We start from the raw sequence: 27,991 nt of genomic DNA, 5'->3' as shown, positions 1-27,991 counted from the left end.
ACTACATTTACTATCATTTACCATCCTTTGATAAGGAGGGGAATAGAAAGTTAGACATATCTAAAACCAAAATGACCATTTTGAGATTACCAGGGGACTGTGCAGTAAAATTTATTAAAGCAATTACATGAAATAAATAATCATATGTTACTTTAACTGCTTTATTGAATTTAAAATATAAATTTCTCTTTCTCAAGCGTGCATGCCTTTCTTGAGAGTCCAGAGGTTACCATTCTTTGATATTACCATATTGAGATCTATTAATATTGAAGCTCTCAAGGACTCTCAGCTTCTACCTAAAAAATACCAAAAAAAGTTTTAAGTTTCATATTTTGATTCTTCTCTCCAGCTGTGAGGCTACGCCTTGTTAATTTCTGTTTCCGTCCATATATGTATGTCTCTGTAACAGCCTCTATATAATTTGGTGCTTCTCCTGTCTGGGCTTGGAAATCAGGTGTCTCAGGCTGGATAGAAGTAGAATTAAGGTAAGAGTAGGAAGCCACCGAGAGTGTAAAGCGTAGTTAGTGCTCTGACGGGAGAAATAGAGGTTGTGCAACAGAGGATGGCAGTGGCTCCTGCTTTGGGTGAGTCACCAAAACCTTTTCAGAGACAGGATTTCTAAACTGACCCTACAAGAATGAGCTGGTTTTAGCCAGGTGAAAGGCAGAAGAGAAGGGCATGTGTTCAAGTCAGAAGTACCACATGGGAAAGGCCTATTAGGCAAGACAGTACGACAAGCACGGGAAATTGAAAGAAATACAATTTAAAACTTAATAATTACTAATTTAATAATCCAAGTAAGCAAACTTTTTTCTGACCTCCCATATGGTATTTAGGAGAAGAAATGATAAGGCTTTGTTTGTTTGTTTGTTTGTTTGTTTGTTTGTTTGTTTTGAGAGGGGGTCTCACTCTGTCACTCAGACTGGAATGCAGTGGCATGATCATGGCTCATTGCAGCATTGACCTCGTGGGCTCAAGTGATCCTCCTACCTCAGCCTCTGAAGTAGTTGGGACGACAGGTGCATGCCACCGTGTTCAGCTATTTTCTCTTATTTTTTGTAGAAATGCAGTCTCACTATGTTGCCCAGACTAGTCTCAAACTCCTGGGCTTAAGTGATCCTCCAGCCTCAGCCTCCTAAAGTGCTGGGATGACAGGTTTGAGCCACCATGATTGGTGAATTGAGAAGACTTGATTGTGAGATGTAGGAGATAAGAAATAAGGAGTAAGCCAGGGATGATCCTTGGGTTTCCTGCTTACACAATTACATAGAGTGTTTTAAAACAACAAACAAGACTAGGCACGTGGCTGACGCCTGTAATGCCAGCACTTTGGGAGACTGAGGTGGGTGGATCACGAGGTCAGGAATTCAAGACCAGCCTGGCCAACGTGGTGAAACTCCGTCTCTACTAAAGATACAAAAAATTATCTAGGTGTGGTGGTGTGCACCTATAATCCCAGCTACTTGAGAGGCTGAGGCAGGAGAATAGCTTGAACCCAGGAGGCGGAGGTTGCAGAGAGCCGAGATCACGCCATTGCACTCCAGCCTGGGCAACAGGGCGAGACTCTGTCTCAAAAAAAAAAAAAAAAAAAAAAAAAAACCTCTGAGAGACAATTTGAGAGGCTTTTGCATTAAAATAACTTTATTAGGTTTAGTGCATGGATTCTGTACCATGTATTTTGATTGCTCAGGGCTCTTGTTGATAGAATTTTTCTTGATTTTCATCTTTGATTTAAATAGGTAATATTGTGAGTAAGCTAAACTCTCAGAAGTGATATGTTGTTTAATGAATTGACTTTGATTACTCTGACAAACTGAATTTGATAAATGTGCTTTACTTTAAAAATATTGAATAAAGAAAAAAATCCAGATTACAAGTTGTAAATGTGAAGGTAGATATCCACCTTTTTTAAAAAGGGTTTTAGTCTTTTAAGAGGTAATTCACCCTATCTTATTTTTATCATTAATAAAACTGCTTTGAATTATAAAATGAATAGTTTCATACTAGGTATTTTAGAAAATATAGAGACTTTAAAGGAGAAAATAAGAGGCACCTATAATGCCATCACCCAAAGAAAATCATTATTAACATTTTCTTGAATTCCATCAATTACTTTTTCTTTTTTTTTTGAGACAGAGTCTCACTCCATCACCCAGTCTGGAGTGCAGTGGTGTGATCTTGGCTCACTGCAACCTCCGCTTCCTGAGTTCAAGTGATTCCTCTGCCTCAGCCTCCTCAGTAGGTGAAATTACACACGAGTGATACCATGTCCAGCTAATTTTTGTATTTTTAGTAGAAGTGGCGTTTCACCATGTTGGCCAGGCTGGTCTGGAACTCCTGACCTCAAGCCATCTGCCCATCTTGTCCTCCCGAAGCGCTGGGATTACAGGCGTGAGCCACCGTGCCTGGCCCGTCAATTACTTTTATGAGTAATAAGTCAATCCTTCATTTAATTTCCATAATAATGTTATAAGGCAGGTGCAGCTACTATGTCAATTTCACAGAAAAAAAATGGAAGCATTGGTAAGTTAAATAATTTATACATTGTTATGTCGTGTAACCAATAACCAAATGGTGGAGCCAAGATTCAAACCTAGTCCATTTGACTCAGGCTTTACTCTCAGTCAATATTTAATTAATTTTCATGTATTAAAAAATTGGAAAAATAATAGTGGTTATACCATTTAACATGTTTCTTTTTAAAACAATTAATACCTTATGATGAACTTTTTTGTGTAAATATATCATTCAAAAACATGATTTTTGTGAAATCTATAATATCCATCATAATGTATTTAAATAATCATTACCCTTTGTTTCAAAATTATATTATAAATAAATTTTTGCAGTTTTTTAATTTTTAGACTAAAATGGCTTTACACTTAAAGATTGGGTATTGAGTGTAAATCATTTAAAATTCTTCAATTTTAGGAAAATAAAATAAAATAGTAAAATAAAAACAAGCAAACTGCTTCCCAGAAAGTCTACCAATTTAGACTTTCTCTAGACATGTAAGAAAACATTTTACTACAAACTCATTTTTTAATAATTATTTTGCCAATTTTAAAGCTGAAAATTTTTCTCATTTTAATCAAAAGATTTAAATCAAAGGATTCTCCAGTATGTTAATGAAATTTTCCCCCTTTTCCTTCATTCATTAATTCGTCAGCATTTATTGATTACCTATTTGTGGCACTTTGGGTTGTTACCACAAAGTGGTAAATCAAAGATAAGTCTTATATTCATTTAGCTTAGTCTAGTATATTAATCAAGTAATAAAAATATCACTTTATAAATTATAATATTGGATTTTAAAATTAATCATATTATATGCTAAATAAAAACATCAATTATTTAGAAAATTAAATAGTAAACAGCAGATCTCCTGACTTACCTCAAGTGGAAATTTTTGTCCTTCTAAACTATGCTCTGATCCATCAGATGACATATTGCATTTTCCCCAGTGAAAAGTTATCTTGCTTGCTTTAAACACCATTTCTGAAACTCCTCCGCTGACACGGTAGTCATTAGTGAGATTAATTTCCACTGAAAAAAGAAATACAATTGCACCTAAGCTTCTGAAAATCAAAATTTTAAATTTCAACTAAATTTCCATCTACTTAAGGTTCATTAAGAAAAATCATTTATTTGATAAATTTACAAAATATGAAGTTGCCAATTTGGAAGCCAAACTTTGTAGGTCTGTACAAAAAACTTAATATATCTTATTGCCACAAATGCAAACTAAGCTGAAGATACTGACTAGTGTATGACTTCAAGGGCAGAAAACAGTCAGTCCACCTGCTCTGTTTGTTTGGTGTCCTAAGATAGCTGTTCCTTGAAAGCTCTGCTTCCCTAAGATGTCAGATGGTAATAAGAAGACAGAGCAAAGTGGGAAGGAACAGAAGGGTTAAAAGAAAAATAAAGTCTTCTCCTTGGAGTGTTGCCACCTTCCTATTTTCAGCCCATTTCTACTCCTTATCAGGCTGCTGCTTATCCCTCCAATTATCACCCAGGCTTCATCAGCAAGCTCCAGAACCTGGGTCCCTGGCTATAGCAGGAAAGGCAGGAAACTCATTCTTATGGAGGAGTTTTGGCCATATCATGTTTGAACCCTGAGTGGCAAAAGCTTAAACTCCCCTGTATGAGTTCCACAGCAGATATTATCTGACTATATTTTAACAGTCTTCTACAGAGTTCTCTTGAGAGCCCAGTGAAAGATTTTGATGTCTCTCAATAAAGTTTAAATAGTCTCTGTTCCATTAGGGAGAAATCACTGTTGGCATCAGGGACTGAATACAACATATTGGTCAGCCAGCTAGGGACACAAACTCCCACTAATAATAATAACAAGCACAATAACAATAACAGCCAACATTTACATATCACTTACGATGTACCATGGACTATACTAAAATTACTTTACATGTATTATTCACTTGATCTTTGGACAACCTTGGGAAGTAGATACTATATAATCCTCATTTTACAGATAAGGAAATTGAGCCACAGAAAGGCTAAGCAGGTTGCTCAAAAGTTCCCCACTGTCATTTCAAGAGCCAGTGGTGAACCCAAGTAATGTAGCTCTATTAGCTCAATGATCTAATAACCACTCTCCCCTAAGAAAAATAAAACCCTCAACACTCTCCATAAAAATAGCTGCCTTCAGACCTACTGTCACCCTCTGTCATTGAATGATTTGGTTTAATTTCCATCTGTTTGGGATCTTATTTATAAAAACATAACCATCAAGCTATCCTTCCCATTTTTCTCTGTTCCTAAAGCCTAGCACATTTTATTGTTTAACAATAAGAAAAGCAAAACAGGGATTTCTACAAAGATTTTTGCTTACAATATATAATAAAGCAGAGGCTCCATGCCCTACTACTTTGTAACACCCTTCAAAACTGAAAATAAAAATAATTTTAAAAATTATTCATTCAAGAAATACTTAGTGTTTATTACGCATCAGGCACTGATGTAGAAAAATCTCTACTTTCATGATTTTTTTTTTTGGAGACAGAGTTTTGCTCTTGTTGCCCAGGCTGGAGTGCAGTGGTGCAATCTCAGCTCACTCAACCTCCAACTCCTGTGTTCAAGCAATTCTCCTGCTTCAGCCTCCCGAGTAGCTGGGATTACAGGCATGCACCACCATGCCTAGCTAATTTTTTTATTTTTAGTAGAGATGTGGTTTTGCCGTGTTGACCAAGCTGGTCTTGAATTCCTGACCTCAGGTGATCCATCCGCCTCGCCCTCCCAAAATGCTGGGATTACAGGTGTGAGCCACTGCACCTGGCATGAGTTCGTTTTTTCATTTGTTTTGCTTTGATTTTTTTGGATAGGATGGGTCACTCCGTTGCCCAGGCTGAAGCGCAGTAGCATGATCTTGGCTCACTGCGGCCTCCACCTCTTGAGTTCAAGTGATTCTTTTGTCCAGCCTCCTGAGTATCTGGAATTACAGCAGTGTGCCACCACACCCAGCTAATTTTTGTATTATTAGTGATTCTTGTCTCTCAGCCTCCTGAGTATCTGGAATTACAGGAGTGTGCCACCAAACCCAGCTAATTTTTGTATTTTTAGTAGAGATGGGTTTTCGCCACATTGGCCAGGCTACTCTGGAACTCTTGACCACAAGTGATCTGCCTGCTTCGGCCTCCCAAAGTATTGTGATCACAGGCATGAGCCACAGTGCCTGGCTACTACTCTCTTGAGTTTTGAAATTAAACTATTACATTCAAATAATTACATTACCTAAATATAGAAAATATTTTAAAAATTCACTAATGATAAAGCTTACCCTCATACAGCTACTATTATAATTTTGAATATTTTTCTAATCTTTGTCTTATGTGTACATGCCTTTACATAATTTCCCAAAAAAGAATTTTTTAAAAAACTAGAATATCAAAAAGGAAAAGGTGTCACTTTTTGGAAATTATTTATATATGTATAGCTTATTAGAATTTGTATTTAAATTTTAATGTATTAATATTTTGCCTTTTTTTTTAAAGATAGTCTCAATAAAAAGGCACTTAGAGAGGGTTTCCTAAGGATGGGATACAACTTTAAACCTTCTATATAGAAGAGCTAGGAATTTATTTTCTTATGTTTCAATTACAGTCAATTGCTTTTTTCATATCCAAATACGACTATAACATGAGGCTAGGTAGAAAAGATCAAACTATAATGCTCAAGAAAAAGAAATCCTGATTGACTAAGTAATTGACTAAATTATATTAGTTGTAAACCACATTATCATATCTTCTAGAGACTGCATCATTATTGTTACATTGTAGGAAAACATGACATGATGACATTGGTCATTTTATTTTTTTGTACAAATTGTCAAAATACTGTCTAAATTTCCCATTTTCTCTGCTCCATTTGGTTTCTTCTACATATAACTTCTATCTAGTTCATAGTACATTATTCAAAGGAAAATCAGACGAAACTAGTCTAAACATACTCCAGGTCTGAAAAATATATTAAAGGCAAAGAGAATGCAAATATTTTACCTGTTTTCCCAGTGTTATGAATGAATGTGTTTTCCAACGATGTTTTATCCCAACCCTGAAATTTAAGTTTCTTAAGATTCACATTTACTTGTGTAAGATCTTCATCAATATTGATAGGAGATTGTTTTGGACTATTACATGTTGGATATTTCTTTCCCCAATTTTTTTGATTCAGTGCACCTAGGGAAAAGAAAGAGTAAGAAACTTAGTTTCTTAAATTACCATGCAAAAGTTAAACTTTATATTATAGTTAATACATTATATAAAAATAGATACAATAGTAGAAAATGTTTGACATCTTTGAACTAATGCATAAAATAATTATGCCTAGATTTGGAGTCTGGATTTCAACATGAAACACTGTAAAAGGTCTACAGAACAACCACGCCACTATAAAAAAAACAAGTTTATAGAACAACAACCAGAGTTTAGTACAACTTTAGTCTACAACATCTTCTTTTTGTGATAAGGGAGTCAATAAGAACTATTATGCAAGCTTGATCTAGTGGCCACCTCTCATAATGTGACAAGTTCCGGGTTCAACAATTGCTTTGTCCAGTCATCACAATTCTTTTGAATCAACAGAAAGCCTAATTGTCCTGTAAGGTTGTTAGTCCTAGCCCAGGGTTCCAGATCGAAAGGAGTGCAGATATAGGAGTAAAGTTCTTTCTCAACACTCTCCATAAAAGTAGCCACCTTCAGATCTACTGTCACCCTCTGTCTTTGAATAATTTGGTTTAATTTCCATCTGTTTAGGATCTTATTTATAAAAACATAATCATCAGGCTATCACTGAAATATCTCCTTCCCATTTTCCTCTAGTCATAAAGCCTAGCACATTTTATTGTTTAACAATAAGAAAAGGAAAACAGGGATTTCTATAAAGGTTTTTGCTTACAATAAGCTGAATTTTCACACGTTCCACAGTATGAAGCGTCCTCTAAACCCAAACTGCCCTTTGTTACCTTTATTTCACCCCTACCTGAAACCGTGAACCACCTGCCATAATCTTATTTCACTGCATGTTAACTGAGCACCCAAGCAGTGCTAAGCATAGGTATGTTCTACTTAAATTTCTTTTAAAATATTGGAAATGTTGAGAATTCAAGTCTCTGGTTAAACGCTAGCATGTCCATGGCCATCACAAGGAAGAAAGGAATGACAATGTAGTTTTCAACTTATATTCTTCTGAATGCTTTTCTTTCTGAAAATGAGAAAGGGTAAGGCCAAGATTTTACATGATTGAGGTTTAGGGAATTATAAGTAAATTTATCTTTGATACAATTCTAGTCTACACTGTCTTCTTTTGTGATAAGTGAGTCAGTAAGAACTAACTTTTATGCAAGCTCTGTCTAATGGCTACCTCTCACAATGTGATGAAAATAACATTGCATAATTTTGCCCAGAAAATAAATAATAATTAGTCACACCATGAAGCCGTCTATAGAGTCACGGAAAATCTGGTAATACATCTCATAGTGAGGCATCTACCAGAATCGATAGGTACTGAAAATCATCTTAAAGTCTAGATGTATACCTAGAGAGCGTTTGAATACATTGTGTTTTAAATATGCACAGTGATGTGTATTTTGGATTCTAGGAATAGTTTTAATGATTTGAGTAATGACGTTTATTTCACTGTAGGGAACTCTGGCATAGGGACAAGAAAACACTGCTTATTTTGATAATGTCAATGTGAGAGAATGAAAGAGAATCTGCAGCACAAATCAATTACGTCCTCTTCATTGCTCACATTTTTAATACAATATAATAAATTCTAAGCACACTTAGAAAGAGTTACATAGTTGTGGTGCACAGAAACATAAAATTTTAAATCTTCAATAACACTGAATATGATATACAAACCTGCTATTTTCCATCACATTTTGTGATTCTCTCTACTGGGAACCTAAAAGGCATCTTATACTTAGCATATCACAAACTGAAGGAACTCTTTTCTGCTCTGAAATAAGCTCCTTCCCCACAGTCTCTGACATCCCCTGAAGTGAGAAGTTACCCTGATGCCTTTGTTTCTCCTTCAGCAAGCCCTTTAGGGTCTGCCTTCAAAATATTTCCCTAATCAGACCACTTATTATCTCTACTGTTACCACCCTAACCCAAGTCACTGTCATCATTTGCCTGTACCTTGCTACCCTGCAAGCAATATCACCATCACCTAGGAGACTGTTGTGAGATTCAGGCCACTACTATAGCCTTATGAAGTCTGAATCTACTTTTTAACAAAATGCCTAGGATATTGATATACACATTAAACTTGGGGAAACACTGGCTTAGACTCCAGTAGTGCCTTCTATCTGGTTTTCAGAATCTTCTCTTGCTCCTTCCACAATTCTGTAATAGTACCACTTATGTAGTAAGTGGAATTATGACTTGGCTCCCAAAATTTCCACCCTATGGTGTAATCATCCTGTACAATTCCCTCCAATTGGGCATGAGCAGTACTTATGAATACGAAGGTATAAGCAGTACTTATGATTATGACCTAATCAAGGTCACTTCCTTGATTAGGTTAAATTTGATGGCAAAGACAGTGGTGGATCACTGCTGTGATTGATTACATTATGTTATAGAAAGCTCCATTTTGGCAAATTGGAGAAAGATTCAAAATGTGGGAGATTTCCTTGCTAGTTTTGGAGAAGTGACCTACCAGGTTGTGAGGGGGCATGTGGCTAAGAACTGAGACTTGCCTCTGGGAGCTGAGAGCATAACCAGGCTTATAATCACAAAAACAAAAAACACCCAACCAGTGACAAAAACAAACAAACAACAACAACAACAAAAACCAAGGACTTCAGTCCTACAACCTCCAGGAAGTGAATTCTGCCAACAACCTAAGTGAACTTGGAAGAGGACCCCAGGATTCAAATGAGACACCTTAATTTCAGATTTCTGAGACCCTAAGCAGAAAAGCCAGCTAAGCATCCCTTCCTCCTCAGCTCCTGACCCACAGAAACTGTGTGATAATACATATGCAGTGTTGTAAGGTGGTAAATTTGTAGTAATTCGTTATGCAGCAAAAGAAAACCAATTCAACTCAGTAACTAAAGTACGCTTTAAAAATATATGTCAGATCACATTACTCCTTGGCTCCAATGCCATTTCAACTTACTCAAAATAAAACATGAACTCCTTGTGATGGCCAACAGATCCTATATGATGTCCCCACTCAAGTCCTCTCTGTTCTGGTTCTCTATCATTCTGCTTTGATCACTCTGCTCCAGTCACAGTGGCTTCCATTCTGTCCCTTGAGTATGCAAAAGGTTGACACTGGCTGTCACCTGTTCCTGGAATATTCCCCACAGATGTCTGTAAGGCTTAAATGACTTGCTTTCTAACTTCAATCAAATCTCTCCTCAAAAGCATCTACTGGAGAGACTTTCTCTGAACTACCCTGTTAAATAGTATACTTCCTCCCTTGGTAACTCTCCATGCCCTCTCCCTACTTCATTTTTCTTCTTTTAACATATTAATTATGCTTATTCATTGTTTCTACAGTACCTCAGAAAAAAAAGACTAGCACATAGTTGGTGTTTGATATGGTTTGGTTGTGTCCCCACCCAAATCTCATCTTGAATTGTAGTCCCCCTAATCCCCACATGATATGGAAGGGACCACGTGGAGATAATTGAATCATTGGAGTGGTTTCCCCCATCCTATTCTCATGACAGTGAGTTAGTTCTCATGAGATCTTATGGTTTTACAAGGGGCTTCCCCCTTCGCTTGACTCTCATTCTTCTCTCTCCTACTGTCTTGTGAAGAAAGACGTGTTTGCCTCCCTTTTTGCCATGATTGTAAGTTTCCCGAGGCCTCCACAGCCCTGTGGAATTGTGAGTCAAGTAAACCTCTTTCCTTTATAAATTACCCAGTCTCAGGTATGTCCTTATAGCAACCTGAGAACAAACTTATACAGTGTTCATTAAACATTTGTTGAATAACTGAATCAAACCAACAAGAAGTGGTAGCCTTTTGTTTTATGAGCTTGAGCTCATAAGGATCAAACATATCATGACATGAAAATGAAAAAAGAACCAAAAAAAATTTGATCAATAAAAGAAGCATTTCTTTACTCAACCGTATGTCTTATTTGATTGTTACATGATAATTTAGTTGAGTAGTCCCTACTAAATTTCTGTGGCTGGGTATCAGAGAGACCTGAAGTCTGAACTATATGAGGTTAGGATAACATATAGCACAATGACAGTAGGTAACTAGATTATGTTTAAAGTGCATGGAATTATTCCATTGAGTGTAGACCAAATTTAAATCACCTACTAGATCATAATGAGGCAGGACAGGCAGTCAAGGAAGTGACCATGTTCTTGGGATGAGGCAACCATGGTGATCATACAGTCAGCACAGTAAACCTCAGCATCTGCATTGTAATTGAGCTCATTCAAACAAAGCTTTCTTCAGTAGGGCCTTTCCCTTCCAGAGAGCATGCACATTTTGATTTTACCTGTCCCCAAACTGACCCTATGCTCATTATAAAAGTAAAAAGCACACCCCTGGGTGGAGTTTTAAGATGCTAATGAGACATGCAACATATGAACAAGCATGTACAGTTACTGCACATGTGCACCCAGAAGACCACCCAGAACATGCTTACTAGTAACACCTCTTCCCACCTCTTTATGAATCATCTTTTAAAACTCCCAAAAAGGGAGTCTTACGCTTTATTCATTATTTCAACATCCCAGCACTGAGGAAAAAAGACTGGCATGGGTATATGATATTGTTTGGCTGTGTCCCCACCTAAAACTCCCCAAAAGGGTGTCTCCCTAGTGCCAGTTTTTGCTGTCTCACCCTTACGAACAGCCTGTCCTGAATTCTTTCTCTCTCAGGGTATACTGTCTATTCTGTACCTAACTTTCAAAATATCTTTATCCATTGTAATAAATTACTCTATGCTACACCTCCTTTGCTGTGTAGCTCTTGTTTAAACTATTTTAAACCAAGAAGAAAGAACTGAGTTATCACTTCAGCTATCAACAATAGTACTTTGTACACTGCGGGCTCAAGATCCTTTCTTAATTTTCATGATTAAAAAGCAAAATAAAAGAGGCCAAATTTAAAAAATGCTTTTTTTAGTGGAAAAATCAACAAACAGATAAATAAACAGAAGAAAAATAAGAACTTGAAATTCTTCATGCAAAGCACTCTAAAAGGGAGACTGTTTCAAATCACCATGAGTAGAAAACCAAAGGAAATCAACTAAGGAAGTGTTAAAATTGTGCACAGGGGCCGAGCATGGTGACTCACACCTGTAATCCCAGCTCTTTGGGAGGACAAGTTGGATGGATCACGAGGTCAGGAGTTCGAGACCAGCCTGGCCAATATGGTGAAACCCCATCTCTACTAAAAAATACAAAAATCAACTGGGTATGGCGGTGCGTGCCTGTAGTCCCAGCTACTCGGGAGGCTGAGTCAGAAGCACTGCTTGAACCTGAGAAGTGGAGGTTGCAGTGAGCCAAGATTGTGCCATTGCACTCCAGCCTGGGCGACACAGCGAGACTCCATCTAAAAAAAAAATTGTGCACAGGAATAAAACAAAGACAAAAGAACCATTAAATACATTTTATCTGTCTTTAATAATGAAACATTAGACTAATCTTATTCTTAAACATTATTGTTGTTATCATTATTATTATTACTATTATTTTGGGACAGAGCCTCTCTCTGTTGCCCAGGCTGAAGTACAGTGGTGCAATCTCTGCTCACTGCAACCTCTGCCTCCTGGGTTCAAGTGATTCTCCTGTCTCAGCTTCCCGAGTAGCTGGGATTACAGGCACGTGCCACCACACCCAGCTAACTTTTTGTATTTTTAGTAGAAACGAGGTTTTACCATGTTGGCCAGGCTGGTCTTGAACTCCTGACCTTGTGATCCTCCCACTTCAGTCTCCCAAATGCTGAGATTACAGGTGTGAACCACTGCGTCTGGCCTTAAATATTATTTTTTTGAATTCCCAAATTAGTATGTTTAATGTGGCATCTGGAGACATCAGTTCATATAGTGGTTAAAGGCCAGGATGATGCATCTGAGAAAGCAGGTATACAGAATTCACTACATTGTATCCACCTGAGTGTTATTAGGAACTATTGTGAAGGAAGAAATTAGGACACTGACTGTAGTTGCAGCAGATTATCAGATTGATTAACCCATAAGGAGGACAGCAGAATACTAAATAGGAGCTCCAGAGAATTAACCTAAGTTATTCATTTAGGTATTTATCCATGCTTTCATCCACTCATTGACTTACCTGAATAAAGAACACTCCTATAAATTTCCCATGCTTACCTCCATTGAAGCACTTAACATACTCTATTTTGCCTGTTAACTTGCCGATTTCATCTATACACCATTGCCAAACTCTGAGTCTGGCATATGCTAGAAAGAAATTAAGTGCTTGTGAAATTGTCTTTGTGCATCAAATGAATGCATTTAATATTTGCATACATATGCATCCTCTATTCCAAGCCGAATGGAAAGCAATTCTAGGCTCCGCAGGGGATACGCATGAGTTCAAGTTTGTTACCTTGCCTGTGTGTTTATTATTACATTCCGGAAGGGTGGGGGTCTGTTAAATAAATAGACAAATGCTTAAAAGGAATAGACGCAATGAAGGAAAATAAACATGGATAACAAAAGCACACTAATGCAGGCCTTGAAGGATGGACAGAATTATGACAGGCCAGAGAAGAAACCAAGAACATATCTTGCTGACAAGCCTGAGCAAACTCATGGTGGCAGAAAAGTTCAGGCAATGCTGAGAGCAGTGAGCAGGCCAGCTTAGTCAAATGAGCAGAGTGAATGCAGCGGTATTCTACAGAGGGAGATGGAAAGGCAGACTATGATCACTGTGCCTGGGGAGACCAGTGAGAGGCAGGGAGGCTTTGGAAGAGGAATGAGCTCATAGACGTCTCATCACAGAAATTAAGCAGGTAGGAATGCAGGATAGGCAGGAAGGGAGAGGCTGCGTAATGACTATTTTCATAGACATCTCCTATTTGTCTTAATTTTATTTTTATAGCATCAATATACTTATTTAAACTACAATATGTCTGTCTCTTATTTATGTTTCTTTAATGGAAGAAAATGTTTCAGTTCCTTTCTTAGAGCCTGGCACTGAAGAATGAAATCGGGGCCGGGCGCGGTGGCTCAAACCTATAATCCCAGCACTTTGGGAGGCCGAGATGGGCGGATCACGAGGTCAGGAGAAGACCATCCTGGTTAACACGGTGAAACCCCGTCTCTACTAAAAAACATACAAAAAACTAGCCGGGCGAGGTGGCGGGCGCCTGTAGTCCCAGCTACTGGGGAGGCTGAGGCAGGAGAATGGCGTAAACCCGGGAGGCGGAGCTTGCAGTGAGCTGAGATCCGGCCACTGCACTCCAGCCTAGGCGACAGAGCGAGACTCCGTCTCAATAAATAAATAAATAAATAAATAAAATAAAAATAAAAAGAATGAAATCAACATTTGCTGAATGAAAAAAAAAAAATGCTTCCGTGAGATAACTGTAGTTAGCACCCTTCGATGTTCATGTGCCATAGATATTTCACCAATGAGTGTTCTAGATAGAAACACACCTTAAAAAACATTCTGTGCGAGGAAACATTACTCCACCAGCCATTAACACAAGAATATGAACTAAGAAAAACTAAAGTCTAACAGGGGAAATGTGTCAGAAAAAAATACCAGTGCAGGTTTTTGAATATTTGAAGGAAAAACTGAGTAAATTATGCAGATGAAATAAAAATCAAAGAAAAAAATAATTTTTCCCTCTTATTTTCTCTCATTTTTGCATTGTTCTTGTTGAGTCTTACTTTCAAATATCAGATTAATGGAAAAATAATTATAATTTTTTTAAGGTATTCAGCAGAGATCCACCAAAAATTAATAGATATGTAATAAAAATCTCAATATTGATTTCTTTTAAAGGTTCCTATAAATTGCTATTATTTAATAAGATTTTAATAACAGGATACATAGAACTGATTCTTTAAAGATCAAGATATTGTTAAGCAAAAATATATATTACTTTTTTTTTTTTTTTGAGACGGAGTCTCGCTCTGTCACCCAAGCTGGAGTGCACTGGCCAGATCTCAGCTCACTGCAAGCTCTGCCTCCCGGGTTTACGCCATTCTCCTGCCTCAGCCTCCCCAGTAGCTGGGACTACAGGCGCCCGCCACCTCGCCAGGCTAGTTTTTTGTATTTTTTAGTAGAGACGGGGTTTCACCGTGTTAGCCAGGATGGTCTCGATCTCCTGACCTTGTGATCCGCCCGCCTCGGCCTCCCAAAGTGCTGGGATTACAGGCTTGTGCCACCGCGCCCAGCCTCTATTACTTTTATTCTTAATGAATTTCTTGTGTCGTCAGGTTTTGAAGTAAGAAAATGTTTGTGCCTCGGCTGGGTGTGGGTGGCTCACACCTGTAATCCCAGCACTTTGGGAGGCCAAGATGGGCAGATCACCTGAGATCAGGAGTTCAAGACCAGCCTGGCCAACATAGTGAAACCCCATCTGTACTAAAATTACAAAAACATTAGCCAGGTGTGTTGGTGCACACCCATAATCACAGCTAATCAGGAGGCTGAGGCAGGAGAATCACTGGAACCTGGGAGGCGGAGGTTGCAGTGAGCCAAGATTGCGCCACTATACCCCAGCCTGGGTGACAGAGGAAGACACCATCTCAAAAAAAAGTTTGTGTCTCTACATATTCACATATAAAAATATTATGAAAAGGCAAAATAAGTGTAATATTGAAGTGAAGACTACAGTAATCATAGCATCTAACACCAGTTGTCCTGAATAAACGCTACTTAGTGCTCCACACACTGTAAGTCACAGCTTTATAAATTACCTTGGGCTTGCTTTCTACATGCTAACAAACATACCAAACACCAAAATTAAAAAGTTATTTAAATAGTATAAAGCTATCAGTGGTGAGTGACTTGTATTCAAGTTTTAGTTTAATAAAATACAAAAATGAAGTAATTCAGTATTTTTTCAATGATAAGTAGCATACAATTAAGAATTCCAGCAAAATGGAAAGATGACATACTTAAGAAGACACTTTTTAGATGCAAGAGTTAGCTGCTTGAAAAAAGAGACTTCCTCAAAGATAAGAAACTAAAACCAAAAGTTACTGAATAACAATCACTAAGAGGTTATATGTCTTAATGATAAATGCCATCACATAGACCGACTCAAAGCAAAGGAAGAGGGATGTCTGTGCCAACTTCTCATGTTGACAATAAGAATGAGGATGTGTTTCCATGCACAAATTAGTGTGCCTCTTTGTGTTTTTGGCCAGAGGTTTCTGCAGCTAGAAACAGCAAAGCAATTGCCCAATGTTGATTATAGCTGCTATTAAAGCTGAAATAAAGGCAGATCAAATGCAAACAATTTCAGAATAATAATCTGTTTCATCAAACTACATTTTCCTTTGTTTTATGTACTAATGGGACAATCACATCAGGACAGCAAAAAATCTTTGCAAGTCTGCCTAATATATGCAATTGGCAGGGGGTTACATGTCAGAGAAGGTAGTTATCAATTTATTTAGGAAAATTCTAGCACAAATTCCTTTTAGCATTATGTTATTTAAGAAAATCATTAACTAAAGTCCAACACAAATAGGCAGAGAAATAGACCAGAAACTTTTTGCAAAGTTCCTGTTTAAAATTTGAGGACCTTTGCAAGTTGAAAAAAACATCTAAAACAAACAAAAACCCAATACAACATAACAACAAAAACTACTGCTCTATAGTGCAATAAACTGAAATTTTTTTTGGAGACCACATGGGAAAAAAATAAACACAAGACGAAAAAAAGATCAAAGGACACTGATGTAGTAAAATACCATTACATTGAGGATAAGTAATCAAGACCTTATAATCTGTGGTGGGCATAAATTAAATCCATAAACAGAATAAATATAATTATCATAATGGTTGATAACTAACTTGCTGCTTTAATCAGAGAATGAAACAAAACTTACAGAGAAATAAAGAAAATTTTAGTTAAAGCAAGAAATTATGGAAGTACAAATAAATACAACAGAATTGAGGCCAATAAATAAGATGTCAGCTGGGCAAGATGGCTCACACCTGTAATCCCAGCACTTTGGGAGGCTGAGACCAGTGGATCACCTGAGGTCTGGAGTTCAAGACCAGCCTGGTCAACACAGCAAAACCCTGTATCTACTAAAGATACAAAAATTAGTCGGGCCTGGTGGTGCGTGCCTGTAATCCCAGCTACTTGGGAGGCTGAAACAGGAGAATCGCTTGAACCTGGGAGGCGGAGGTTGCAGTGAGCTGAGATTGTGCCACTGCACTCCAGCCTGGGCTAACAGAGTGAGACTGTGTCAAAAACAGCAACAACAACAAAAGATGTCATTTTGAAGGTTAGGAATGTTTGACAGGATTCTTATTTGGGAGTGAGGAAGGGAGAAGGGCAAAGGATGACGTCTAAAACCCCGACGGGGACATACCTGAGTGTATCATGGTACCAGTCATGTTGATAGAGAATATGAATAGAAAGACTTTGAATTTTGTTTTGAACCTACAGACTTGGAAATTTCAATGGAATTTCATTAAACAACAAAAAATATGGGTCTGGGAGGCACTGGTCTGGGGAATATTAGTATACAGATAGCATACATTTATAACCACAGACGTGGGTGAAATACTTCAATCAAAGTTGACAAGCAAGAAGAGGTTCAATGATAAGATGGTGGAGAGCATTAACATTTAGGCAGCATAAAGGGGAGCAGGAGCACCAAATGGACTTAAGAATGAGTGGCCTGAAAAGGAATTGCAAACCTAGGAGAAGACAGTTCATGAAAGTCATAGAAACATGGTTTCAACAATGAGTATCCCAAAGTGGGTGTCATACACAACAGAGAGACTGCCCAAGCGTCATGAGTGAAGAGTGAGTTTGAATTTGGTTATTTCCCAACTCCAAACCCTACATTCATAGAATAAATCAATTTCAGTGACAAGATGGACTTGCAATTCAGACTACAGAGTGAATTAGAGGGAACCGGTAGAATTAAAGTACTTTTTAAAAAAAGTTTGCTGCGAACGAAAGAAGAATGATAAGGTGGCACACAGAGACAGATGCAAGGATGAGAAATGGATTTTTTCTTAAGACAGAGGGAAACATAAGTATGCGTATATATTGAGAGGAAAGAATTATTAAAAGAAAGAGTTTGAAGTTATGGAAAGTTGATGATCAAATATCCCAAAAGAGAAAATACAAAGCATGAATAGAGTATTATTAGCCTAAGGGAGGAAAGAAGCACAAGAGAGGCATGGAATATGGATTCATATGGATTTAGCTATATTTAGAATAGGGGAGTGAGAAATCTGATGTTCATGCCCTGTATTTCTGTTTGATAGCTACATCCCATCACATTGGAGGAGAAGTTTGGCAGTTGAACTAACACGAGCTCAGTCTCTGCACCACCACTTACTGGAGCCTCAGTTACCTTATCTGTAAAAGAAAGAATAATCTCCACCTCTCAGACTGTGCAAATTAAATCAGATAATATATGTAAATGGGCAGGCAGACAGTACAAATCTTTTCAATCCCTTTCCCTATTTTCTCAGAAAAACTGGTATCAGTATCATTCACTGCAAGGGAGGAGCAGGTGTGAGAATAGGCTTGAGGAAATAGTGAAGAATAAAATCGTGGACATTTAGGCTGAGGGAAAGCACTGAGGGCTCTCCTGACGTGGGAGACCATGAACCTGTAGAGGCACCTTTTAAAAGTGTGTATTGGAAGAAGCAGTGGTGAGAACAACCTCTGGACAGACCAAAGCTCATGCAATGCTGCATCCTGTGCTCAGCCGCATCCCGCACCCAGCACCTACGTCCCGCCACCATCGGCGCCACCATGCCCAAGAGAAAGCCTGAAGGGGATGTGAAAGGAGATACAGCCAAAGTGAAGGATGAACCACAGAGAAGATCTGCGAGATTGTCTGCTAAACCTGCTCCTCCAAAGCCAGAGCCCAGGCCTAAAAAGGCCCTGCAAAGAAGGGAGAGAAGGTACCCAGAGGGAAAAAGGGAAAAGCTGATGCTGGCAAGAAGGGGAATAACCCTGCAGAAATGGAGACCAGACACAGAAAGCTGAAGGTGCTGCAAATGCCAAGCGAAGTGTGTGCATTTTGGTAACTGTGTACTGGAGACTGTACAGTTTGAAATATTTTTATCAAGTTTTTTAAAATGCGAAATTTTATTTTACTTTTTTTTTTAAGCTGTGTTGTTAGGACACAGAACATTTCATTATTGTTTTTAGGGGAAGGAGCATATGTCACCAATGAATGTCTCCGAATCTGGATTGATGTGCAGAAAACACCTTTCCCTTCTAGTTTTGAGAGACTTCCTCTTGGTTCCCAGGAGGAAAGATTTCCTGACTTTGACACACATAGCCACCTTGGTGCAAAAGCCTTGTGGTATGGAAAACAAATTAGTTCTTATGTCCTCTTCTCCCTTTCCACCTTTCAGCATAGACTTAACTCCCTTAAACCCAAACATCTGTTGGGACCTGACCCCCATTAACTGGTTACCAGTGTGTCAGGCAATCTGGACTTTCCAGTGGTGCCATTGAGATAGCGTGCCTCAAAAGAGCAGTGGTCATCAAAAAGTGGGGAAAGGATATGAACAGACATTTCTCAAAAGAAGACATTCATACAGCCAACAGACACATGAAAAAATGCTCATCATCACTGGCCATCAGAGAAATGCAAATCAAAACCACAATGAGATACCATCTCACACCAGTTAGAATGGCAATCATTAAAAAATCAGGAAACAATAGGTGTTGGAGAGGATGTGGAGAAATAGGAACACTTTTACACTGTTGGTGGGATTGTAAACTAGTTCAACCATTATGGAAAACAGTATGGCGATTCCTCAAGGATCTAGAACTAGATGTACCATATGACCCAGCCATCCCACTACTGGGTATATACCCAAAGGATTATAAATTATGCTACTACAAAGACACATGCACACGTATGTTTATTGCGGCACTATTCACAATAGCAAAGACTTGGAATCAACCCAAATGTCCATCAGTGACAGACTGGATTAAGAAAATGTGGCACATATACACCATGGAATACTATGCAGCCATAAAAAAGGATGAGTTTGCGTCCTTTGTAGAGACATGGATGCAGCTGGAAACCATCATTCTTAGCAAATTATCACAAGAAGAGAAAACCAAACACCGCATGTTCTCACTCATAGGTGGGAACTGAACAATGAGCTCACTTGGACTCGGGAAGGGGAACATCACACACTGGGGCCTATCATGGGGAGGGGGGAGGGGGGAGGGATTGCCCTGGGGAGTTATACCTGATATAAATGATGAATTGATGGGTGCTGACGAGTTGATGGGTGCAGCACACCAACATGGCACATGTATACATATGTAACAAACCTGCACGTTATGCACATGTTACCCTAGAACTTAAAGTGTAATAAAAAAAAAAAAAAAAAAAGAGCAGTGGTTATGTTTCTAGATTGTGACTCTTCAAATAAATCCTGCCATTTTCATTTCATTTCTGAAAGTCAGGGTTGGTTGTGAAAAGCTGTTAAACACATGCTAAATGTGAAATGTCAACCCTCACTCGAAACTTTCCCTGCTCAGTGCATCAGATGAAGACTTCATTGAGTTTTATAGTGGCTTTCTGATTTTTGGTAGTCCAGTAGAGAAGGATTTTTGAAAGTTGTTATATACTGTTAATAACTGCCCATGTCCTGACTGAAATTCCATGATTGTTTATGGAAAGTGTCTTCAATAAAGCTGGATACAGTTTGGCTTGGAAAAAATAAAAATTTTAAAAAAGTGTGTATTTTCGGTTTAACTTTTCGATTTTTAAGAAATGTTTGGGAAAGTCAATATTCCTGATGGACAAGCAGAGAGGACAGGTCGTTGCAGTCCTAAGTGGAAATCAGTAGGATGAATGTGAATAGGAAGTATAAAAAGCTAGAGAACTAGAGATTCTGGCTAGACAATGCTGAAGCTCTCTCCCCACCACCCCCATCTCTAATCTGGTATGGGGAAAGGAAGGTAATTTTTAAAAAGCTATCAAACCGTCAGAACCACAAAGTCCTCCTATCTTTCACTTTAAATTATAAGATGATAGAGTGATAGTGCTGAAACCCAACACTGCAGTGTTTCTGTTGCTGTAGCCTGGTATCAAATATTTAATTAAAATTGGAAAAATTGCAGATAAAATTTCACAAACTCCCGGAACAACAGAGTTCTTGTTGCTCTAACCCCCACTGACAAGACACCACTTCCAGAAGAAAGAAAAGGCTCAGAGACAAGGTGACACTGTGACTAATGTTATGACCTTTACATTTGCCTGATTCTAATTGCACCCCCTGAATTTTAATACTCAGGATTCAGACTGAAGGCAATGCAGGTTGATTAATTATAGGACTTTTCTGTAGCCCTTGCTGTTAACTACTTGCCCTCAATGTTAACTAACTGTCCTCAATGAAAGGCAAGCAAACTATTTATGGAGTGATGAGAGAAATAGAGTGAGATTTCTTTCCTTTGTTGCTGCAGTCTTGTTATTACCAATGAGATGGCAAATACAGAACCAAAAAAAAAAAAAAAAAAAGCCCTGATGGAAATTGCCCCTTGGTTTGGGAAATAAAAATCTCTTCTTGCAAAATAGCTCTGAAAGTTGCCTTAGGGTCACTGTAAGCCCTCTTGTGGTCATTAACTTTTCCCCTTCTTCAATAACTGATGAGCTAAGTTCTCATAGCACAGAAGTAGCAGTGCAATGGAAAACAACACAAGTCTCTGTCAGTGACACTACCATCAGGTCTGTACTCAATGCTTATTATCCACATACTTATTATAGATATGGGGCATGACTATGGCTCTGTTTCCTGCCATTGGTAAAAGTGCCAACGACACAGAATTGAAATCTGAGACACAGCGGCAACCTGGTATATCCTTCTATTCACGGTAGGACCTCTGCTGAACCACAGCACTGTTTCATTGTTTTGGTTGAAGCCCACACTGCCCATATGGCAGAAGCTTCTGGCTTGATTCCTATTTGAGTCATTGGTTCCTCCTTTCTGTATACACTTATCACAGAATACTCTTACATCAGATCTCCTAGATGCATTGTTACTGGTCACATTCAAGGAACAAGAAAGAAGCTGTGGACCCATTATGATAGCAATAAATCTGCTGCCACGGTTAGGAATTCTATATTTTATATTGTCCACAGATCCCATCAAAACTTAACGCTACCGATTGCAGCTTTTATTTGTTCATTTGTTTACTAATTCATCAAATGTTTATGATGTGCCTAATGTGAGACAGAACATACACCTGGTACATAAGATTCAAAGATCAATAAAAGTGCCATCATCAAAGAACTCATGTTCTAGTGATGACCAAAGATATAAAAATTGCAAAATATAAGATAATCTAGTGAATATAATAGCAGAAATATGCATAGGGTATTCCAGGGACACGAAAGAGAGGTACCTAACCCAGATGGGATATGAGACAAGTAAGGCTTTCTAGATAAAAAGGCACTTGAAATAAGTCTCAATAAACAGGTATCCAATTGAAGGTAAGGAAGAAATTCATGGCTGAAGGCATCTAGGAAGACAGAAAATAGCATCAGTACAGAAGACAGAATGCATGGATGTTAGGGGAGAACAGTAGGAGGTTCTATGTGCTCAGACATGGAATGCAAGGCAGTGAATGGAGGGGCTGTAAGAACAAATGAAAAAATTTGGGGGCTTTGCATGCCAGAATAAGGGCTTTAAAATTTTCTAGTAAGCTATTGAAGGTGTTTAAGATACAAGTGTCGCCAGGCGCGGTGGCTCACGCTTGTAATCCCAGTTCTCAGGGAGGCAGAGGCGGGAGGATAGCTTGAGCCCAGGAGTTCGAGACCTGCCTGGGTAATATAGCAAGACCCCGTTCTCCACAAAAAGGAAAAAAAAAAAAAAAAAAAAAAAAAGACAAAGATGCAAGTGTCATGGTCATATTTAAATTTTATGGAGGTAACTGTGGTTACAGAGTTAAGGAACACAAAACTGACGGCAGATAGGTCAGTTAGAAGGTTTTAGAAATAGGTAAGGTGAAGATTATTAAGGATCTAAAGTAGGGCAGAGATCAGAAGAAAGAGATTTGAGAAAGATTTGAAAGTTGAGAGTTAATATTTGTGAAAAAAATCAGAACTGGTTAGTTGATTAGCTGTGGGATGCAGACAGAGGAGGCAGTGAATGGGTGAATGATCACTTTGATGACTCTGACTGATGACTGGGGATGATGGTGCCACCAGCCAAAAGCCACAGCATCATTTCCTCCAGGAACCGGTTGCCGAGTCCCTTGTCATCCTTTATGGCCATTGTACAATGATGCATTAGGTTCAGGTGGTGGGTGGCTGGGAAGAAGGGGAAGAATCACCGTTTTCTTTGATCTACATCATTTTCTTTGATCTACACTGAGCTCTCCTCAATGGCCCTGACAACCAATGAGAAGCAAAAAATGTCTGAAGTGAACTATTCCTTAGGTCAATTATTTGTTGTCAGTGTGGCCAGAGAGGCACCACTGGCATCCCAGAATCTCTCAGAGGTCTCCAGGGACTGAAATGATGCCAAAAATTTAGCCTGATGATTCTGTACAAGAGAAAAGTTAGTCTTCACCTTGCTTTCTTTGTATTGCAAAGTGACAGTAAAGGCTGACATAAAGAATAATTTAATGGCAATGCGTCTTTTCAAGCATATACATAGCTGAATAATAACATTAGTGACACCAGAGATCATCTGCATTGTTTTTTATAAAGTTCTGTTTGCCTTTTCCATTCATCTACCTTTTCCCATTCTAGCTATTGCATCATTCTCTTTTCAAACCAACTGAAAGTTTGATAGACACTCATATAGATATCATTGGGGGAAAATTATGACACCTAAAATTAATTTCTTCACAAGCAATTTGTAACAGTCTAATGAGAGCAATACAACCTGTGAAATATAAAATAAACAGCTGAAAAACTATTACCAAAATTAAAGACCTAAAATGAGAAAGTAAAAAAGTACTTAAGTGATAATTAAACCAAACTCCTATTTAAAGATAACAAATTATGGCTTGATTTTTTAAAATCTTAAAAGTGACTTCAAGAATTAGAGGTAATTTTTTCAAATGTGACATTAAACAGCTTGTCTACTGCTGCCTCTGACCTCTTTCCTGAATTTCCACTTATTTTTTTAAATTAGTTTCAATCAAGAGACTCTTATAAGGCGAGTAGAAGCCTGAATACTGACCCTTTTCCTTTTTCCTATCTCATTTCTTAATGATGATGTTTAAATTATGTGTTTTAATATAAATAATTCTGGTGTATGACAATTTATGTATCAGCTAAAACAAGCTGATAATCAGCTTACATTGCAAATAGACTTATTGCGATAGTTCATTATGTTAGCATGTGCCTCTACTCTTTAAATGTATACATAAAAAGGCTGAAAGAGAGAAAAGCTTTAAAATGTTAGGAGTGATTGCCAAGGGATTATCAATCTCAAAGTAAATTATTAAACTCATTATGAAAGCCAACTGTATTTGATTTTTTAATAAATTGATTCTTCAAAGCTTTTCTTTCCCTTTTTTTTTTTTTTTTTTTTTTTTTTTTTTTTTTTTAAGAGACAGTGCTTATTCTGTCACCCAGGCTGGAATGTAGTGGCATGACTGTAGCTCACTAAAGCCTTAAATTCCTGGGCTCAAGTGATTCTACTGCCTCAGCCTCCCAAGCAGCTGGGACTACAGGCACGTGCCACCACGCCTAGCTAATTTTTAAAATTCTTTTGTAGATATAGAGTCTCTCTTTGTTGCCCAGGATTGTCTTCTACTTCTGGCCTCAAGCAATCTTCCTGTCTTGGCCTCTCAAAGCACTGGAATTACAAGTGCCAGCCACCTTCAAGTCTTTATTATGCTTAAAAAAAAAAAAAAATACACTCACGGCCGGGCGCGGTGGCTCACGCCTGTAATCCCAGCACTTTGGGAGGCGGAGGCGGGCGAATCACGAGGTCAGGATAGAGACCATCCTGGCTAACATGGTGAAACCCCGTCTCCATTAAAAATACAAAAAATTAGCCGGTTGTGGTGGTGGGCGCAGGTAGTCCCAGCGACTCGGGAGGCTGAGGCAGGAGAATGGTGTGAACCCGGGAGGCGGAGCGACAGAGCGAGACCCCATCTCGGGGTCGGGGGGGAGGGGAGGAAATACACTCTCATGGATTTAAACGCATCTAAACTTGTGTCTACTTTTTCAGCCCAGAGGAAGATTCTCTAACAGTGTATTCAGTAACACTATATTTAAGTAGTTTCTCTTTTTGGATGAGCAGGTTCCTTGCGTTTGCATAAGTGGACAGAGAAAGTTTGTCAGGAAGCTAGGGCAAAGGAAGTGAAGCAGGCACTGAGAAGTGAAAACCCTGAGAAGTCACAGAAATTCTAAGGAGGGCTTAGGACTTCCATAGGCAGTGGAATTTGAGGAGAGGAAGAGGCAGGCTGGCTCTTGAGCATAACTCACATCTTTGAAAGTTTGAGAAGCCAGCTGACACCTGTTTGAGACATTTTTAACTAATTAATACTGAGGAAGGGTCAAAGTTAGGACAAGGTAAAGGTCAACAACGCACTTACAGGTCAGCAAATTTCTGTTCGCTATAGTTCAGTTAATGCAATGCCTATGTTTTCACATTTGCCACTACCAAATAATAAACACCACACTTCTGAAAAGTGTTTACATCAGAGTCATATTAGGACATTTCTTTTTCACTACTCAACATAAAACTTCTAAAACTTAGTAATATCAAAAATTATTACAAAGTATTTTTTCTTCCATAGTAAATAAAGGTAATGCTAGTAGCAATGAGGCTGTATCTCTGTCAGCTCCAAGAAGACAGCAGTATCCTTTGTTTAAGAAATTGAACCAAAATTTTGAAAATTTCAAATAAGTTGATTCTAGATCATATCTCTATAAAAACTGACAAACTGATTTGGAAAAAAACATTTATTCTCAATTAACTCATTGTGATTTCCCCCGGTAGAACTCTAGAACATAAAATGGAAGAAATCTGCCATATCTAAAATCTATTTTGATAATTTCTCATGTTTTCTATTGACTTATTTGGATCTTATAATCTTCTAAATCAAAATTATATTGTATGACTTAGTCTTCTGATACCATATTCAAAGCATACATATCTATAACTTTGATGGGTAAGCAGAAAATAAATTATGGCCACAAATATGCTCTGTTTCTAAATTTGATTTTGTTTGACCTTCTCTTATTCCCTGGACATTCAATATTCTGCTACTTGTTGTATTAGTAATTATATATTTTCTAGTAACACTCCTAAGTCTGAAAATACAAATATGAATTTTCTTTCAGTGAGACTAAGGGCTAGAAGAAGACATACAGATAAACAAATCAATGCAACGAGAATTATAGGTAATCTAATAAGGACATGTGCACATGATCACTTCCCTGGGGTCTCAGAATAGGTTTTGAAGAGGACATAATATTGAGTGTAGAAATTTGCATACATACTTACTAAGGCAGGGCAGGGCTACTCCTGCTTTCTAGTCTGAGCCAGATCACCAGTCCCCTTGATAACTAGAGAAGACAGGGCCGTTTCTGTATTTCACTGCAAGCCTACTATCTTGGATTTTACTTTGCTTCTTTATCTCTATCTGGCATCAGGTTTCTATTCCATGCTCTGTCAAATCAAGTACGTTGAATTTCGATTATCCTGTCTTCTGATGATAACTTATCCATCACAGAATTTCAGGATTGGGGAAAACCACATTAGTTCATGATATGGTTTGTCTGTGTCCCCACCCAAATCTCATCTTGAATTCCCATGTGTTGTGGAAGACACCTGGTGGGAGGTAATTTAATCAGGGGGCCAGTCTTTCCCATGCTGTTCTCATGATAGTGAATGAGTCTCATGAGACCTGATGGTTTTAAAAGCAGGCATTCTCCTGCACAAGCTCTCTCATTTTTTACCTGCCACCATCCATTTAAGATGTGACTTGCTCCTCCTTGCCTTCTGCCATAATTGTGAGTCTTCCCCAGCCATGTGGAAGTGTAAGTCCAATTAAATCTCTTTCTTTTGTAAATGGCTTAGTCTCAGGTATGTCTTTATCAGCAGCATGAAAATGGGCTAATACAGTTCAATTACTCATTATTGCTTGAATTCTCTATAGGACATTCTCAATAACAGGTTTTTCTACCAAGATTTAAATACCTTTGATATTGGAGTCTCTCTCTCTCTCCCAGAATACTTTATTCCAATTTTGGATTTTTCAATGTGAAAAACATTGTTTCCTCTATCACAGTAGGTTTCTGTAGCTTTTATATTTCTCTCCAAATTGTACCTACTAGGGGCCGTTCAAAATATTCAGTTATTTTTCCACATGAAGACCCCATAAATATATTAATCCTGGCATTGTAGTTTCCTGAGACTTATCTTTTTCATGATACAGTCAAAATGCTCCTCATATATCAAGACTCTACCAATCAAGGGGCCTTCTACCAAATACTCTCCAACTTGTCCATAATCTTTTTAAAGCTTAGCACCTAGAGTTGGGCACAACATTTTGAATGGAGCAAAATATGATAATACAGATGAGTTTTCTAGGCTATAAAATATGCCTTCAACTTTATAACAACAGTAGTTCATATGTGCGTGGTACTTTCTTTGGGAAGTGTGAAAGGAAAAAAAAACTTGGGGTCCCCAAATCACTAAACTAAAGGGAAATGTCAAGCTAGGAACTGCTTAGGGCCAACCGACCTCCCATTCTAATCAGTCACCTCTCTGCTCACTGAGATAAATGCATATCTGATTGTGTCCTTTGGGGAAGCTAATCAGAAACTCAAAATAATGCAGCCATTTGTCTCTTATCTACCTATGACCTAGAAGCCCCCTCCTTGCTTCCAATCTTCCCGCCTTTGCTTCGAGTTGTCCTGCCTTTCCTGACAGAACCAATGTTCATCTTGTGTGTATTGATTGATGTCCCATGTCTCCCTAGAATGTATAAAGCCAAATTGTGCTCTGACCACCTTGGACACATCAGGACCTCCTAAGGCTGTGTCATGGGCTCGCATCCTCAACCCTGGCAAGATGAACTTTTTAAATTAAGTCCTGTCTCACATTTTTAGGGCTCACAGGAAGTAACACTATATAATGTTTAGAATGCATGGGTTCTGAAATCACACTTTCTGGGTGAAAACACTGTCTCCACCATTTATCAACTAATAACCTTGAGTAAGTCTCTTTGCTTCTCTATTGCTCAGTAATATTATCTAAAAAAAATGGATTGTATGAGGACCAACCTCACAGCATCACTGTGAGGTTTAAATAACAAAATAATGGCTGCTAGACTCTTCATTCTACCACACTCCGCTTTCTCTTCCATAA

General features: G+C 38.2%; 1 protein-coding gene and 1 pseudogene across 4 annotated transcripts in view; one reads left to right on the top strand and one right to left on the bottom strand.

Moving 5' to 3' along the window:
* The window catches only part of PTPRZ1 (protein tyrosine phosphatase receptor type Z1), a 194,208-nt gene that overhangs the window by 85,826 nt on the left and 80,391 nt on the right, over positions 1-27,991 (bottom strand). For all 4 annotated transcript variants that reach the window (XM_023223492.3, XM_031935097.1, XM_023223493.3 and 1 more), the window contains exons 3-4: positions 6,516-6,695; positions 3,395-3,546 (exon numbers count right to left, since the gene is read on the bottom strand). In XM_023223492.3, the coding sequence (XP_023079260.2) occupies positions 3,395-3,546; positions 6,516-6,695 (332 nt within the window). The remainder of the gene's footprint in view (positions 1-3,394; positions 3,547-6,515; positions 6,696-27,991) is intronic.
* LOC113224835 lies at positions 18,432-21,528 on the top strand (annotated as a pseudogene).

Source organism: Piliocolobus tephrosceles, unplaced genomic scaffold (genome assembly GCF_002776525.5).
Source record: "Piliocolobus tephrosceles isolate RC106 unplaced genomic scaffold, ASM277652v3 unscaffolded_41, whole genome shotgun sequence".
Classification (NCBI taxonomy): Eukaryota; Metazoa; Chordata; class Mammalia; order Primates; family Cercopithecidae; genus Piliocolobus; species Piliocolobus tephrosceles.
This window is presented reverse-complemented; position numbering and strand designations above follow the sequence as displayed.